This window comes from Chiloscyllium punctatum, chromosome 29, assembly GCF_047496795.1.
Source record: "Chiloscyllium punctatum isolate Juve2018m chromosome 29, sChiPun1.3, whole genome shotgun sequence".
Classification (NCBI taxonomy): domain Eukaryota; kingdom Metazoa; phylum Chordata; class Chondrichthyes; order Orectolobiformes; family Hemiscylliidae; genus Chiloscyllium; species Chiloscyllium punctatum.
In genome coordinates, this window is record NC_092767.1 from 76,923,648 (window position 1) to 76,941,148 (window position 17,501).

Genomic DNA, 17,501 nt, shown 5'->3' on the forward strand with positions numbered 1-17,501 from the left:
TTCCACCCACTCATCTGTTGAAGAGGCTAATCCTTTGATTGTGAGTCTGTCTCCTCTATCAATGCCAGTTCAAGAAGCACACTGTGCTTTGAAACACTGATTGCATTGCTATGTGCTGACTAAACCATGATGGTTGACTTTTGTGCTGCAGAGCAGCTCGTAAATCTGATTCCATTGTTTGATTCTGGACCTTTTTAAGAGTACTGCCTTTTTGATTGTGTGCAGGACAACATATTCTTCCTGATATCATGTTGTGTTTCAATTCTCTTTCCAGGTCAGAATGTGGACTCACTTCAAAGGCACTCTGGACATAGCCAACTGTTCCCATCTTGTTTCCAGTCCACATTAAAAGCTCGATTCAGAACACGTCAGGGTTCTCCACCGGTCTCACTGCTTTTACTGTACACTGCAACAGTTACTGGAACTGTGAGAGGGGATCTTTCTTTTTAAAAGGTATTTTTTTTCCTTCATCTTTTGACTTTATTGCTCAATTTAAGAGTAAAAATGCGAATATAAAATAGTGTTAAGCAACTCTCACTAAACAGGAGACCTCAGAATCCCGAAAATCTTAACTTTAGACTTTGCGTTGTGGTAATAAAAGGGTAGCTGTCCCCTTCTAGAATAGAGCTTTCATGTAATATTCTGAAAACTGGTGTCCGTAAGAATTCTGTCAATGCTCATGTTTGTGTGTTTCTCATTAAATTGTTTAAACCAGGCATTGTTAACTTTTCCAAAACTATAGACAAGTTTTGTTAAATAAAAAAAATCAGCTGGGAGTTAATTATGTTCAGTTGGTGGGCATTCATTTGGCAGCTCCCAGGGCTAATATGGGCAATGGTATTGTCCCCTACTTTTGGGCAAGAAGGTTCTGGTTCAAATCCTACCTGCTCTAGAGGTTAGTTATAACATGTCCAAACATGTTGATTAAGTTTTCTGTGTACTTGGCTGGAGGCTGAGGGGTTTTTGGCTGGAGGTGTGCAGTAAGCAATGTGTGGCTGTCCTTGTAAGTGGATAAAGACTGGGCTCCAGTGTTCTTTCCAGCTCTGTTTGGCTATCTGAATTCTAACAAGCTTATTTCCTTTGCTCTGTTGTTTTGTGCTAATGTGTATTCAAACCACACCAATTTGAGAAATGTCATTTGCTTTAGGAAATTGTGACCTATTGCGAGTTAATAAGGCTCTCCCTTGGGCTTTCCAGTTGCAAATGTTAAAGTAACAACTGGGAATTAGGGACAGTGTGGTACATTTTTGACCATCAGAAATGTCTGACCTCGACTCGTGACAGAATAATTAAGGCGTAGAGATCCTTATAGTGGTTTTTATAATGTTATAGTTTCTATTTACGGAAACACTGCAGTTCGTTTTTTTTCAAAAAGCCCTTCTGCTCTCCACTGCAAAAAAAATTTGCAATGTCTGTGGCATGAGTCTGGGGAGGTTCCTTGATCAGGTGGCAGTTCAATATTGGAGGCTGTCCTCACACTTGCACTAAGCTGTGATCTAGGGTAACAACAGTGACCCTGTGCTGCTGAACCCAAACAAAGAATCCCAACAGCTGCTCTGCTAGAAATTACTAAATTCAGCATGGAGTGAGGATTTAACCTGGTAATGTCCAGTCTGAGAGACTCCATACCCCACCAAGTAATCCATTTATCCACCAATCCCTGGGCAGCGAACTCCAGACTGTTATATTTGAATACTTGTTCTCAATTGGATGTCAGTTTTGTAATCCACCAGTACTACCTGGTATTAGGATTTCTGACTGTAAATCAATAAAATGAATCGAGGCAGCAGTGTCTTTTTCTTTGCAAGTATTTTTTCATGGACTGGGTTTTCTGATCATCATAAGAGAGAGCAGATATTAGCAATACAAAGAAGGTCTGAGCACACGTATGATTTTAACAGTTCCGATGACTGAATATGAATTTGAATAATGTTATGTGAACTTGCATTGGCATTATTGGATAATTTCAGAGCTTGGATATAAAGTTTATTGAAGCATGTAAAAGTAATTGGAAGTCAGTTTAGCCTTACAATGTGGAATTTGCAATGCCATTTTAGCTCTTTTGTGTTCGTGTCACAATTTTGTACATCATTGGGTCCTGGTGACACTTTCGTACTGTCAGGCTCGAGACAGATACGGCAGCCAGTTTGCGCATACCAAAATCCCAGAACTCGCCGATAAACATATTTTGGTATATTGATTTAGGGATGAATACTGATGAGGGCACAGGGAGCACTCCTCCTCATTGTCCAGTAGTGCTATATGTCCACTCAAACAGAAGAACAATATTGGCTCAGTATCTAATTAGATGTTCAGCGTTGTAGCACTCCTTTAGTATAGTATTAAAACATCAGGCTATGTTATGTATTCACCATCGACCCTGTGCTCACTAACTTACATGGGCTCCTAGCAGGACAGTCTCAATTTAAAAATTCTCCCACCTCTAGCATGTCTTCCTGTCTGCAATGACTTTCCAAGCATCAGCACCCCTGGACTTAGAGTCATAGAGATGTTTAGCATGGAAACAGACCCTTCGGTCCAACCTGTCCATGCCGACCAGATATCCCAACCCAATCTAGTCCCACCAGCCAGCATCCAGCCCATATCCCTCCAAAACCTTCCTATTCATATACCTATCCAAATGTCTCTTAAATGTTGCAATTGTATCAGCCTCCACCACATCCTCTGGCAGCTCATTCCATACATGTACCACACTCTACATGGAAAAGTTGTCCCTTAGGTCTCTTTTATATCTTTCCCCTCTCACCCTAAACCTATGCCCTCTAGTTCTGGACTCCCCAACCCCAGGGAAAAGAATTTGTCTAATTATCCTATCCATGCCCCTCATAATTTTGTAAACCTCTATAAGGTCACCCCTCAACCTTCGACGCGCCAGGGAAAACAGCCCCAGCCTTTTCTGCCTCTCCATGTAGCTCAAATCCTCCAACGCTGGCAACATCCTTCTAAATATTTTCTGAACCCTTTCAAGTTTCACAACATCTTTCCGAAGGAGACCAGAATTGCACGCAATATTCCAAAAGTGGCCTAACCAATGCCCTGTACAGCTGCAACATGACCTCCCAACCCCTGTACTCAATACTCTGACCAATAAAGGAAAGCATACCAAACGCCGCCTTCACTATCCTATCTACCTGTGACTCCACTTTCAAGGAGCTATGAACTTGCACTCCAAGGTCTCTTTGTTCGGCAACACTCCCATGACCTTACCATTAAGTGTATAAGTCCTGCTAAGATTTGCTTTCCCAAAATACAGCACCTCGCACTTATCTGAATTAAACTCCATCTGCCACTTCTTAGCCCATTGGTCCATCTGGTCCAGAACCTGCCATAATCTGAGGTAACCCTCTGCTATCCACTACACCTCCAATTTTGTTGCTGGTAAAGAGTTTGATTGGTGGATTAAAACCCTGTAACTCCCACCCCTTAACAAAGCAGTGGGTCTACCTACACCACAGGGACTGCAACAGTTCAAAGAAAGTGACTCATCACATTCTCATTGGCAATAAATGCTGGCTTTGTCAGCCTGCTCATAAACCATGAATGCATGAAAGAAAAATGTCTGCTGAATTTCTTACTCCTGATCCCATTTTCCATTGTGTATGTACAGGGTGAAAAATGGGATCAGCTGATGCATTTGGGTTTTCTGCACTCCATATTTATTGTCCAGGTTCCAACGTGGCAATTCAGTAGTTGGGCAGAATATCATGGAACAACCAGCAAGAGTTTATATGGAGACAGCAAAAACAAAACAATCAGGATTTGTGTAGGATGTAGACCTAACAGCTGCCTCCTATTGCTGCAGTGTTCAGCTCGCAGTGAAATACTGCAAATGTTGCCTACGTTTTCTGTCATTAATAAGTTATAAATTATATTGAAACATCTCTTTAAAACACTTCACGCGTTGAATTAATTCTGGAGTGTAGTGGTTAGGATGTGCTCGTACATAATTACATTTTATAGGAAATTTTATGACTCAATATTTTTTAATTTGCGGCCATTTTGCAGTGGAATAAGCTAGTGTTTGTAGATTGTAAAGACCTTTGGTAGTTTTATTTTGTGTCTCTTGAGAAGTGGCTTACAGTGACTCTTCACCCTGGCAGGATTTGACGTTCATGTCAACCATGTTCGGAAAGAAGAAAAAGCGAGTCGAGATCTCGGCACCTGTGAATTTTGAGCACCGTGTTCACACTGGGTTCGATCAGCAGGAGCAGAAGTTTACTGGGCTTCCCAGGCAATGGGAGAGCCTCCTCGAAGACACTGCTAAACGTCCTAAACCACTGGTTGATCCGTCGTACATAACACCTATTCAGCTTGCTCCACGGAAGGTATGTTGCACAGTGGTTACAAGAACTGCCTTAGGATTTAAGATGTGATAAACCATTGATTAATCAAGGATAATTCCATGGCTGTGAAATCTTTGAAGAGAGATGTGAAAATATCTGGGGCTGTTCCCATTGAGAAGGCCAAGAAAAGGGTTTCATTATTAAGATTTTTAATGTTGCAGATAGTCATAGAGTTTTTTTAAATTGGAGATCAAATGGTAAAGGGTCGTAGAGGGTCAGCAGTTTAAAATTGAATCGAAGTTGAAAAAAAAACTTGCACAGTGGCTATTTGGAACATCAAGTACTTTGCCTCAGGCAATGGTTGAAATGGAGTTTGAGTATCCCAATGCAAGTTTTATAAACAGGAGGTATCAAGGAAAGCATAACATAGTTGATTACTTTTCAGTTGTCTTAACAAAGACATAGCGCAGCTAGTGGGGGATAAATGGCATCCTTTGTGTCATAAGCAAATGGCTTTGTTACTTAAAATAATCTTGCAACTGCCAAGGCGCCTACTATTTTTCAAGAACTTTCAAAGATAAATAAAGCGATTTGTCAGAAGCTCCCCAGTGACTGCAGGTAAATATTGCAGTATTGAGCTGTGGCAGATCCCTGAAGTGTGCTGAGCTTGCAGTGCTTACCCAGGCAAATGGGGTCAAGTGTTAGAATTGGCTCTGGTGCTTCAATTGGCTTTCTGAGCTGAAGAGGTGTGAATCATCAACATTTTGACCTGTGCTCAACTATAACGATATATCCTCACAATCCCTTGTACAGGGTTAGATTCTGGGTGTGTTCTGATGTAAGTGCTATTCTTAATGTAAGCACCTGATTATGTGTCACTTGTGGGATAGAAAAACAAAAGATAGTTCCAATATTGCTTCAGTTTTTTTTACAGTAGGGACAAACTTTGAGAGACACTTGTCTTGTAAACCCAGAGGAGGGGCTCACAAAATCTATTTATTCACGTGAACTTGCATAGATCTTGAGTTGCTGATACTGAAGCACCCTGGGTGTTCCCATTTAGAATGAATTCTCCAGTGAGGCTGTCAAGGTCATGAAATTTAAACAGAACAAACTAGCAGTAAAGAATTACATGCACCCCTTAGACAACATTTTTCAACCTTTCCAGAGACATATTGCCAGGGTTTGGGCAGCTATGTGTGTCTCAAGTTTGGACACTCCACTTTGGTTTAATAATATTTATTTATTTAGAAGAATTGAGTTCTAATGCCATTCTCTGTGACACTGAATCTCAATACTGAAGTTTAGCATGAACCAGTATTTATTTCTGACCAGCCTTATTTAGCATTCTTTAAACATGGTGACAGTTGCTATGATGTCCAAGCTACTGAGAGCCGTGTTAAGTTGGAGTTTGTTTGCCTGACACAGAATTACACACTTTCTCCTTCTTTGGCACACCTCCATGTTCTGAGTGCAAAACAGTGTTTAGATAGTTTGGCAATACTGTGGATGCTGGAAATTGGAAAAATAAACAGAAAGTGTTGGTCAGCAGTTCAGGCAGCATCTGTGCCGAGTGACAGAGTTAACGTTGCAGATTGATGACCTTTTGACAGAATTCATAGGGACTGTTGCTTGCCTAACAAACACACAAGTATTTTGTTAATCATCACTTACTTCAATTGTGTGACTGCAGTATTGGTTTACTTATTCAGTCTGTTAGATTCAGCGCTTCCCTGAATTCATCCTCTGTGGCATTGGCATTCATTGCTTAAATGAATTACCAAATCCAGTGATAAATTGAAAAGAAGTTGATACCTCAAGTTGCTATCCTATTGATGACTACTTCCTCTTTAAGTGACTGTATCCATTTTGTTTAAGTGACAAAGTTGAAGTGAACGTTGAGGCTAGTTCTTTGATTTTCTGAAGTTACCTAGTGAATGAATGACCTCAAACAAACAAACAAACAAACAAATTGCTGGAGAGACTCTGGCAGCATCTATGGAAAGAAAACAAAGTTAATGTTTCAAGTCCTGTGAAATTCAGGATTCAAAACCCTAACTCTGCTTTCTCTTCACAGATGCTGCTGGCATTCTGTTTGTTTCTGATCACCAATATCTGCAGTTCTTTGTGTTTTTTGAATGAAGTTGTAACTGCTATGAATTTAAGACGTTTGTGTCCTGAGCATCCAAACTTCTAATGGTAATTGTTTGCAAAATGCTTCAACTTTGCAATTTTGTCATCCTCTTGAAACCCAGCCTTTTACTGAAAGTGTCTAAAATCATTGGAATCCCTGTTTGTTTCTGAGATTTTGGAACCACCTTTTCAGGTTTCATTTTCTGTTTGCTCGATTATGAGCTGGTAATGGGTGAAACAGTTTGGAACTGTCAGAATGTACAAATTGTTTCTGCTGGATATACCCGTGTACCTGATTAAGAATTTAGCCGAAGAAGTAAAGGCAGAAGTAGGACATGTGGCCCATGAATCTGCTCCACTATTTTATCTGATCATGTTAATCTCTTAGCCCAATTCTACTTTCCTGCCTCCTCCCCTGTATCCTTTAACTTATCTCAATCTTGGATTTGTTTAACGGATGGAATATCCAAAATGTTCTCTGACAGCCAATTACAAAGATGCGCAGTTTTCTGAATGGTGAAATTTCTCCTCATTGCTGTCCTTAGTAATGGGCCGATGATTATCCTGTGAAAGCGCTAGTTCATTCCCCAGCCGGGGAATCTCAGCATCTAACCTGTCAAGCCCTCTCAGAATCTTGTATACTTTAATGAGATCACCTCCCATTCTTCTCAACGCTAGATGGTATAGGCTTACTCTGCCTCTCTTCCCAGATGCCAGTGTGATGAAACTTCACTCATAGAGTCATAGAGGTGTACAGCATGGAAACAAACCCTTCCGTCCAACCCGTCCATACAGACCTCATATCCGAACCCAATCCAGTCCCACCTGCCAGCACCCGGCCCATATCCCTCCAAACCCTTCCTATTCATACACCCATCCAAATGCCTTTTAAACGTTGCAATTGTACCAACCTCCGTCACTTCCTCTGGCAGCTCATTTCATACACGTACCACCCTCTGTGTGAAAACGTTGCCCTTTAGGTCCCTTTTATATCTTTTCCCCCCTCACCCTAAACCTATGTCCTCTAGTTCTGGACTCTTCGACCCCTCGGAAAAGACTTTGTCTATTTACCTTATCCATGCCCCTCATAATTTTATAAACCTCTATAAGGTCACCCCTCAGCCTCCGACGCTCCAGGGAACACAGCCCCAGCCTGTTCAGCCTCTCCCCATAGCTTAAATCCTCCAACCCTGCAACATCCTTCTAAATCTTTTCTGAACTCCACCACTTCCAAGGCAAGTGCTTCCTTTCTTTTAATGTGAAGAAGCAAGCAGCCGTTATTTGCATCATTTACAATATATCCAATTTTCTGCTGCAATTGGACATGGGGATTGTTGAGAAGTATGGAGTATTTTGGTCTCACATCAAGGACTCCCCTAATCTATTGCACCCTTTGCAACCATACATAAAATTCCATAAATTCTGTGTTTTGTTTGTATACAAGGTCTATATGTTAGCTTCACAAGACTAAGGGAGGCTTTTTAAAAAAAAATGCGGCGAGAGTAAAGGATTTTCAGTGGGTCAAATTGTTGTTCAAATCACTGTGGACAAATAATGGCAGGTATACGCAAGTTTGTGTTTGGTTGTGTAACTGGTTTCTTCAAATAATCAGTTAATCTTTATCTGTTTTAGGTGGATTCTCTTGTGCAACTATGGTATAAGATTTTCCCTTTCTCACTCAGGTTCATCTCTTTGAATTAATTTTTCAGTATTCATGCATTTAGCCATTCCTTGTTAGTCACCTGTTTTTCTATCTCATGATCCGACTATGAACGCTAACGATAAAGATTCAAACATTGAGGTCATTTTTGTGCACTGAGATATGCTGTCTCTTGATTATGTTTAAAGTGTCTTTAAACTGGAGTAAATGCAGGTTTCTGCAGAGGAGTGGGAGGTGACAGCAGCACTCCATCATGAGGCACAACGAGAGTATAATTGAGGAGGAAAAAATGTGCTTTGAGACGGGCCTCACGGAATCTAGTGTCGGTCTGAAGCTGTCTGTGCCTGGGACTGACTGGTACCGAGCTGCACAGACATTCTAGCCAGTGGATTATGTGACTGTAGTTTAGGTTGTCTTCATTTCTTCATTAACTTGGCAAAATGTTCCTAGATTTTAAAGACATCAGTGTTTAAAAGAAATCTGGCTTCAATAAATGTCTCATTAGGATGATCTCAGTTTATATAGCCGTCTTTTTCTCAATAGATGGCATTCAGGAATACAGCGTAGTACAGAATGTTTAATTACATCAGGTCTTTGGTCGATGAAATGTTTTTATCTGGTGAATTGCGTTAAGCAGTACAGGTTATTTGGGTGTCAAGTCTCTGCACAAATGTCAACATTCATTCTTTTTATCAAAGCACTTGTAAATATTAACAAATCAATAGACACATCTGTTGATGAGGTTTCCTATAAATATTTTAAAGATTTCTGCTTTAATGAGCTCAGGCTTAATCCTGGTTTAATTTTGCATGGGGATTGTAAATAGCTGCCTTTTCAATTCGATTTATTTTGCTGCTGGCCATTTTTAAGATCAAAAACTAGCAAAGAGGAGCAAAGCCTAACACCATCCGTGACTGCTTAGCAATTCACACTGCAAATAGGGCTGCTAATTGGGGTCGATTGTACCTCAGCAGTGGTACATTCAGAAGACAAAGGGGCGGATTTTGCAGAGAATAAGGGAATGGTAGCCCTGAAATGGGAGGTGGGGGGGGAGTTGGAAACAAAACTAGGTGAATTGTCTGTTTATTCATTCTCTATCTCTATTGGACGTGAGGCAAAACAGAGAAATGTGACTGGGGATTTGGGTGGTAATTGTGCCATCGCAACTCTTCAGTACTGTAACTGAAGTTTCAGTGGAATCAGAATAATTGATTGGGTTTGACGAGTAAACAAGTAATCTTCAGTCAGCTGAGGTTTCTTAGAGTGAAAAGTGTTGATGTGCATTGGTGTGACACTACAATGTAGATATGAGTTTGAAATTGGTCACATGAAATGAGTTTTGACACTCAGTCACATTTCTTTATGGAGACCCCAAGCAAAGGCTAGTAGCTTTCTTGTGAGAGTGATAGTTGACTGGGTCCCAGGATCCATTTCTGAACAGAAAAGTTAGCTCATCCATCTCCTTGCCACCAAATGTCTGGTATAAATAATTTAAGTGGACACAATATAGCAGCCAAAATGAGGGGGTGCAGGTGTTGGACTGGGGTGAACAAAGATAAAAATCTCAACAGATTATAGTCCAACAGGTTTATTTGGTGGAAGTACTAGCTTTGAGGTAGCAGGTAGCTAGTGGGCCAGGATCATGAGACATAGAATTTATAACTCAAGATCATAGTGTCATGCAACTGATACGATATATTGAACAAAGCTAGATTACTGTCAACTCTTTGATTTTTTTAGAATGGATTTCAGGTTTCAATTCATTAATATGTAAATCCAAGAACTTCTTTCAAGTCACATTCCCAAGATAACTTAAGGGTTTATTAAAAAAAAGTGATAGCTCAGATGACGCATTAGAGGTTAAGGTTGGAGTCTGATTGTATTCCGATCTTGAGTCAAATATGACCGAACTTTAAACACAAATTTAAAATGTTCGTATCTTTGAATAGTTATGGGTCTGACTGGCTCATTATAGAGTCATAGAGATGTATAACACAGAACAAAATGTACATTTTGTTTTAGCTCTTGAATATTTTCAGTCTTCTCTATCTTTGTCAGTTTTTTTTATTCACTAAGTCTTCTATTAACCACTTTCCTCTATGATTAGATTAGATTAGATTAGATTCCCTACAGTGTGGAAACAGGCCCTTCAGCCCAACAAATCCACACCGACCCTTCAAAGAGTAACCCATCCAGATCCATTCCCCTCTGATTAATGCACCTAACAGTATGGACAATTGAGAATGGCCAATTCACCTGACCTGCACATCCGTGGGAGGAAACCGGAGCAACTGGAGGAAACCCACGCAGACATGGGGAGAATGTGCAAACTCCACACAGACGGTCACCCAAGGCTAGAATTGAACCTGAGACCCTGGTGCTGTGAGGCAGCAGTGCTAGCCACTGTGCCACCCTAACCTTTTGATTGTTTTCTTGCCTTCCCTACTATTCTTCACTTTGACATTTGGGGGAGTAAGACTTGGAAAGGTGGCTGGCAGGGGCTTGGCTATGAGCTGATGTGAGTTGTGAGATGGTATGATGTGCACCTGCTGCAGGTGTCACTCTGTAAGTTAACTTTTGAAGCCTTGAAGAATACCTGCAAAGCAAAGGGCAATCTAGATGTCCATTCAGGTGAGTGGAATAGTGAACTGCTGGTCTGGGTGGTTATCACGTTTTTGTCATTTACCATGTGGGATCTGTTCTGTGTAGGCATATCTTAAACTCCTCACAACATTGGCCATATTGTCTGCTTGACTTTCATGCCCAGTAAGTAAAACATGCATCTGGGTGAATAATTGAACCCAATTGCTCATGCAAGAATTGTACCTTATAGCTGAAAAACAAAGGTTTACTGACTCGTCAAAAAGGTGGAAGAATGTGTTCTTTGGGGCTGAGAAAACAGAGTAATCTTGTACACTAGATTGATATGCACTGTGTGTCAATAGCTGTTTTCTGATCCTATCTTGTCAAAATGGCATCAAGATTGTTGAAACTGAGGCATGTTATAGCTTGGCAATAAGTGCTGGTGTGGCCAGTGATGCCCACATCCCACCAATGAATAAAAAAGAAAAGGAAAATCAGAGTGAATAGCAGGCATCAACAGGCCATTAAACTTATGCCCAGTAAAGTGAGTAGGTAACAAATCCTGGCTGGATTTGCATATCTCTGACCCAGTATAAACAGCAATGTGTAAAGTCTAACCTCAGGCTCCTTGATTTTTTTTTCCCAATTTTCTCATCCTTTAAGACACTGCATAAAAGCTGTTATCTTCTGACCAAGGTTTTACTCATCTGACCTACTATCACTTCATATGGCTCAGCCTCATAATTGCTCCTATGAGGCACATTGAAGCTGTTTATTACTTTAAAGGTGCCATATAGCTATTGGTGGTTATTCTATATGAAACTGCAGAGTATTTGAGACTTTTTAAATCATATACAGAAACTTTGGCCTAAATCCATCTTTACTTCTGTTTTTTGCTCTTCTCTGCCATAACTGTTGACCACGAATGCTGCAGCTCCCTTGTTCCTCAACCAAGTGACCTTCCTTTATTTATGAACTGGAGCATTGCCTCCTGTGGCTATTTCCCCCTCAAGCAGATATTCTGTTTTGGGTAGAGACAGCCTCTCAGAGGAAAACAGAAGTTGTAGTCCGATTTTGGGCACTAAGAATGAATCTTATGTTAAACAGGATTTGTCAGGATTTAAAAGAATAATTGTTTAGATTAGATTACATACAGTGTGGAAACAGGCCCTTCGGCCCAACAAGTCCACACCGACTCGCCGAAGCGCAACCCACCCATACCCCTACATATACCCCTTCACCTAACACTACGGGCAATTTAGCATGGCCAATTCACCTGACCTGCACATCTTTGGACTGTGGGAGGAAACCGGAGCACCCGGAGGAAACCCACGCAGACACAGGGAGAACATGCAAACTCCACAGTCAGTCGCTTGAGGCGGGAATTGAACCCGGGTCTCTGGCGCTGTGAGACAGCAGTGCTAACCACTGTGCCACCGTGCCGCCCATGGTGACTCTCCTGTCAAGGGGCACAGGCAGGAGGTTCTGCAGCAGTAAGGATAATATGTTGGTTTCCTGGTGCCAGGGTTAAGGGCATCTCAAGACATTTGAAGCATATTGTCAAAGGGGAAGGTAAGGAGCTAGAAGTTGTTGTACGCATTGGCAGAAATAACATAGTGAAAGAAGCTAAAAATCGCACAACACAACACTCAGTTATAGTCCAACAGGTTTATTTGGAAACGCGAGCTTTTTGAGCACTGCTCCTTCAGGTAGCTGTGGAGTGGTATCATAAAACAGAATTTATAGCAAACGATTACCGTCTCGTGCAACTGAAACAATGAAATGGATGATCACCTTGATGAGATTGTACTGTAGGTCCCTAATAGTCACTGCGAAATTGAGAAGCAAATATCTAGAGAGCTCTCAAATATTTTTAAAAAATGTTTGTAGTTGTAGGGGACTTGATTTTCAAAACATTGCCAGGGGCTGCCGTAGTGTTGAAGGTTTTGATGATGAAGCATTTGTTGAATGTGTTCAAGAAAACTTTCTTTATCAAAATGTAAATGTTTCTACGAGAAAAGAAGCAAAACCTGACCTCTTGGGTAATAAGACAGGGCAAATGACTGAAATGTTCATAGGGGAACACTTTGGACTAGTCATCTTAATACAATTTGTTTTAAAATAGTTATGGAAAAGGATAAGTCTTCCATAAAAGTTAAAAGTTTTTAAGCATGGTAAGGCAAATTTCAAGGGGATAAGACAAGAGCTTTTAAAATTTGATTGGAGTAGATTGGTTGCAGGTAAAGGGATGACTGACAAGTGGGAGGCTTTCAAAATTGTGATAACAAGAGTTTAGAGACCTTATGCTCCTATTAGAGTGAAAAGCAAGGTTGATTTGATTGGGGGAAATGGATGATTAAAGATATTAAGATTCTAGTCAAGAATAAAAAAATCATATATTAGTTCAGAAAAGATTTACAAGGATGTTGCCAGGGTTGGAGAATTTGAGCTATAGGGAGAGGTTGAATAGGCTAGGGCTGTTTTTCCTGGAGCATCGAAGGCTGAGGGTGATCTTAGAGGTCTATAAAATCATGAGGGCCATGGATAGGATAAATTGACAAAGTCTTTTCCCTGTGGTGCAGGAGTCCAGAATTAGAGGGCATAGGTTTAGGGTGTGAGGGGAATGATATAAAAGAGACTTAAGGGGCAACCTTTTTACGCAGAGGGTGGAACATGTATGAAATGAGCTGCCAGAGAGCGGTGGAGGCTAGTACATTTAAAAGGCATTTGGGTGGGTATATGAATAGGAAGAATTTGGAGGGATATGGGCTGGGTGCTGACATGTGGGTCTAAATTGGGTTGGGATATCTGGTCAGCATGGACAGGTTGGACCGAAGGGTTTGTTTCCATGCTGTACATCTCTATGACTGAGATATAGACAATTGGGATCGACTGAATTTCTTGAAGAGTATAAGAGTGTATGGGCATACTTTAGAAGGAAATTAGGAAGGCAAAGAGGGGATATACTATAGCTTTGGCAGATGAGGTTAAAGATAATCCAAAAAAGATTCTATAGATATATTAAGAGCAGGAGAGCAAATAGAGAGAAAGAAGTCACCTTAAAGATCAACGAGGTCATCTTTGTGTTGAACCTCAGAAGATGGGAGAGATATCAAATGAATATTTTGTGTCAGTTTTTACTGTTGAGAAAGGAATGGAGGCTGGAGAACTCAGAAGTAGATACTGATGTTTTGAAAATAGTCCACATAACAGAAGAGGAAGTGCTGCATGTCTTGGAAAACATAAAGGTAGATACATTTCCAGGAACTGACCACGTGGTACTCCAGGACGTTTTGCGAAGTTAGAGAAGAAATTGCAAGACACCTAATAAAAATATTTGTATCATTTATAAATACAGGTGAAGCACCAGAGGACTGGAGGATGGCTAATGTTGTGCCATTGTTTAAGAAGGGTTGTAAGGAGAAGCCTGGAAACTATAGATCTGTGAGTCTGACATTGGTGGTGGAAAAGTTATCGGAAGTGATTCTGAAAGATAGGATTTACGTACATTTGGAGAGGCAAGGATTGTTTAGGAATAGTCAGCATGGGTTTGGTGTGAGAAAAATTGTCTCTCAAACTTAAATAGAGTTTGTTTAATGAAGTAACCAAAAAGATCGACGAGGGCAGCGTTATTTACTTGGACTTCAGTAAAGCCTTTGACAAGGTTCCACATGGTAGACTAATTAGAAAGTTAGATCACATGGGATTCAGGATGAGCTTGCCAACTGGATACAAAAATTGGCTTTATGGTAGAAGACAGAGGTGGTGATAGAGGTTGTTTTTCAGACTGGAGACATGTGACCAGCCACGTTCCACAGGGATCGGTACTGGGTCCACTTTTGTTTGTCATTTGTATAAATTATTTGGATGAGATGAAAGGAGGAATGGTTAGTACGTTTGTAGATGACACCAAAATTGGTGATAGAGTGGACAGTGAAAAAGTTCTTTAAGATTACAAAGAGATCTTGATCAACTGAGGATCTTCTCCCAAACTTTGAAGATCTTGATCAACTGAGGAATAGCAGATGGAGTTTAATTTGGATAAACGTGAAGTATTGGTAAAACAAACAAGCACAGGAATGGTGCAATTAATGGTAGGGCCCTGAGTAGTGTTGTAGAACAAAGATTTAGCAGGTCAAGTATATAATTCTTTGAAATTTGCATCACTGGTAGACAGGGTGGTAAAGAAGACGTTTAGCATGCATACCTTTATTGATCAGACATTTGAGTATAGAAGTTGGGATATTATGTTGAGGTTACTGGACTTTGGTGAGGTCTCTTCTGGAGTACTGTGTACATTTTTTGTCTCCCTGCTTTAAGAAGAATATTATTAAATGGGAAAGGATTCAGAAAAAGATCTATCAAAATGTTGTTAGGAATGATGGGTTTTTAGGTATAAAAATAGACTGGAAAGGCTGTGACCTTTTTCACTGGAGCGTCAGAGGTTCAGGGGTGACCGTATTGAGGTTTATAAAACCATGTAGGACATAGATAAGAAGAATGACAAGGATCTTTTCATTAGGCTGAATGAATTCAAAACTAGGAGGCATATTTTTAAAGTGAGAGGAGAAAGATTTTAAAAGGACATGAGGGGCAACGTTTTTTTTACAGAATGGTTCGTGTGTGGAATGAACTACCAGAGGAAGTGGTGGATGTAGGTAAGGTTACAAATCTTAAAAGACATTTCAATAAGTTGATGACTAGGAAAGGTTTGGAGGAACGTGGGTCAAATGCAGGCAGGTGGGACTAGTTTAGGTTGGGAACATAGTCGACATGAACTGGTTGGACACAAGGGTCTGTTTCCGCACTGACTGATTCTATGACTCGTTGAGTGCTCAATCATGACCTGCTCACACTTGAACCTATCCATCTTCACCCAAGCCTTTGTCCCTTGTGTGAACCCATCTGCAGAGTAACTACAACTTAGCTCATTGCATACTGAATAAAATATTGTGCTATTACCCCCAGTCCCTCGTTCACAGTGACTGAGTGGGCCTCATGAGATTAATGCTGTAGTGCTCCTGATTTGGTAATTGCATTGTGAATCGCATGTATTTCTATGTAAATAGAAAAGCTTGCTTATAATGTACAAAGGAACTACTATTCTCCATAATTAAGGCCACTGCCTTATTGTGATTGAATTGGCCAAATTCCACTTTTATTACGTGTTAGTCAAGTGTTTTTATTGGTCTTTTGGGTATCGCATTCTGAAATTCTGTCTTAATTTAGGCACCTTTCATTACCAAATGGAGCTGTGTGTGCTTAACAGAATGCAATATGATGTGGATTTTTGTAATTCCCTGAATCCAGATTCTGTTTCCAGTGCAGCTGTGACCTGTAGGAAATGCATGTGTGTTAGCCTTAATCTAATGATTGTGTTTGCACGCATAGGTGGTTCTCACCAGTGTTTTACTGTCATATTCCTGTTATCTATTCATTTCTCTCCACTTAAAAAAAAATCTATTGAGATTTGGAGTGGGGAGGGGTCAGTTGAAAATTTCAGAGTTGAAATTAACCAGTTATTACTCAGTGAAGATATTCAGAGTTATAGAGTGAGTTTAAGATACGGTTCAGCATGATCGAATTGAGTGGTGGAACAGGTTTGATGACCTGAATAGCCTCAGCTTGGTCCTTGGTTGCGTCCTACAGATAAATATTCCAATTCTGTATAAAAATAGTAAATGTCTACTCTAAGTGTACAGTTTTGAGACATCCAGGCAAGCAGCCATATATTAACCCAAGCATTACGTGTAATCAAAGCATTGCTGTTATGCCGTAGAACAGGAAAGTTCAATTACAGGAGAATTATAACCCCATTTATCCTGTTTCTGACTTAATCCCGCATGCCCATCCTGTCACCATATTCTTTTATTCTCCTTTCTACCACCTTTCTGACTGATTCTTAACTTTAGTCATCAACACCAGTACAGTCTCAACGATATAGTATCCACAATTACAGCAGGTAACTATTCTGTTCCTGAAATGTAATACTGATCATTTGTCATCAGCATATTGCAACTGATTTCAAAGGTGCTTCTTATAATGTATTATATGTGCCAGTGTTGTGTAAGGTTGACACAGAATTGCATAATATTTGCATGACAGAAGCAGACAGTTTGGCCCAACTGGTCTGTTTTAATACAAATGTACCATCCCTACAGACTTCATCCAATTTAATTAATATTCCCTTCTAATCCTTTCTTAACTTGTGTGTAATGTACTGGTGCTAGTTGTTTTGACTACCAACTATAGTAATGAGTTCCACATTCTCACCACTCTGAGCGAAGGTTACTCCTGACTTCCTTATTGGATGTAATTACCTTATATAGACTATCTTCCACAAAAGGCATCTAATTTCAGTCTCCTTCAGAAATGGCTGTCTCTATATCTATCTTTTGTGTCATGGAAACAATTCCCTGCAAATGGCAGATGATGTGAGATCAATGCGATGAATAAAACTGAGATACATTATTGTTAGCGAAAAGGCAGAAGGGTACAGAATTAAGTCTCTCAGGTCAACCATGATCTTGTTAAGTGGCGCAACAAAGGCTTTATTTTTATTCATTTGTGTTGCTGGCAGGCCAGCATTTGTTGCCCTTGAGAAAGTGGGGGTGAACTGCCATCTTGAACCGCTGCAGTCCATGTGCTGTAGTTTGACCCACAATGCCCCTTAGGGAGGTAAATCCAGGATGTCTACCCATGACGGTGATATATTTCCAGGTCAGGATGGTGAGTGGCTTGCAAGGGAACTTGCAGGGAGTGGTGTTTCCGTGTACCTGCTGCCCTTGTCCTTCTAGAAGAAGCAGTCGTGGATTTGGAAG

The 17,501-nt window shown here is 40.5% G+C and overlaps 1 protein-coding gene across 7 annotated transcripts in view; it reads left to right on the forward strand.

The window, feature by feature from the left end:
* The window catches only part of pak4 (p21 protein (Cdc42/Rac)-activated kinase 4), a 136,946-nt gene that overhangs the window by 84,573 nt on the left and 34,872 nt on the right, over positions 1-17,501 (forward strand). For all 7 annotated transcript variants that reach the window (XM_072549527.1, XM_072549528.1, XM_072549525.1 and 4 more), the window contains 2 exons: positions 275-453; positions 4,122-4,346. In XM_072549527.1, coding sequence (XP_072405628.1) covers positions 4,134-4,346 — 213 coding nt within the window. In that variant the 5' untranslated portion in view covers positions 275-453; positions 4,122-4,133. The remainder of the gene's footprint in view (positions 1-274; positions 454-4,121; positions 4,347-17,501) is intronic.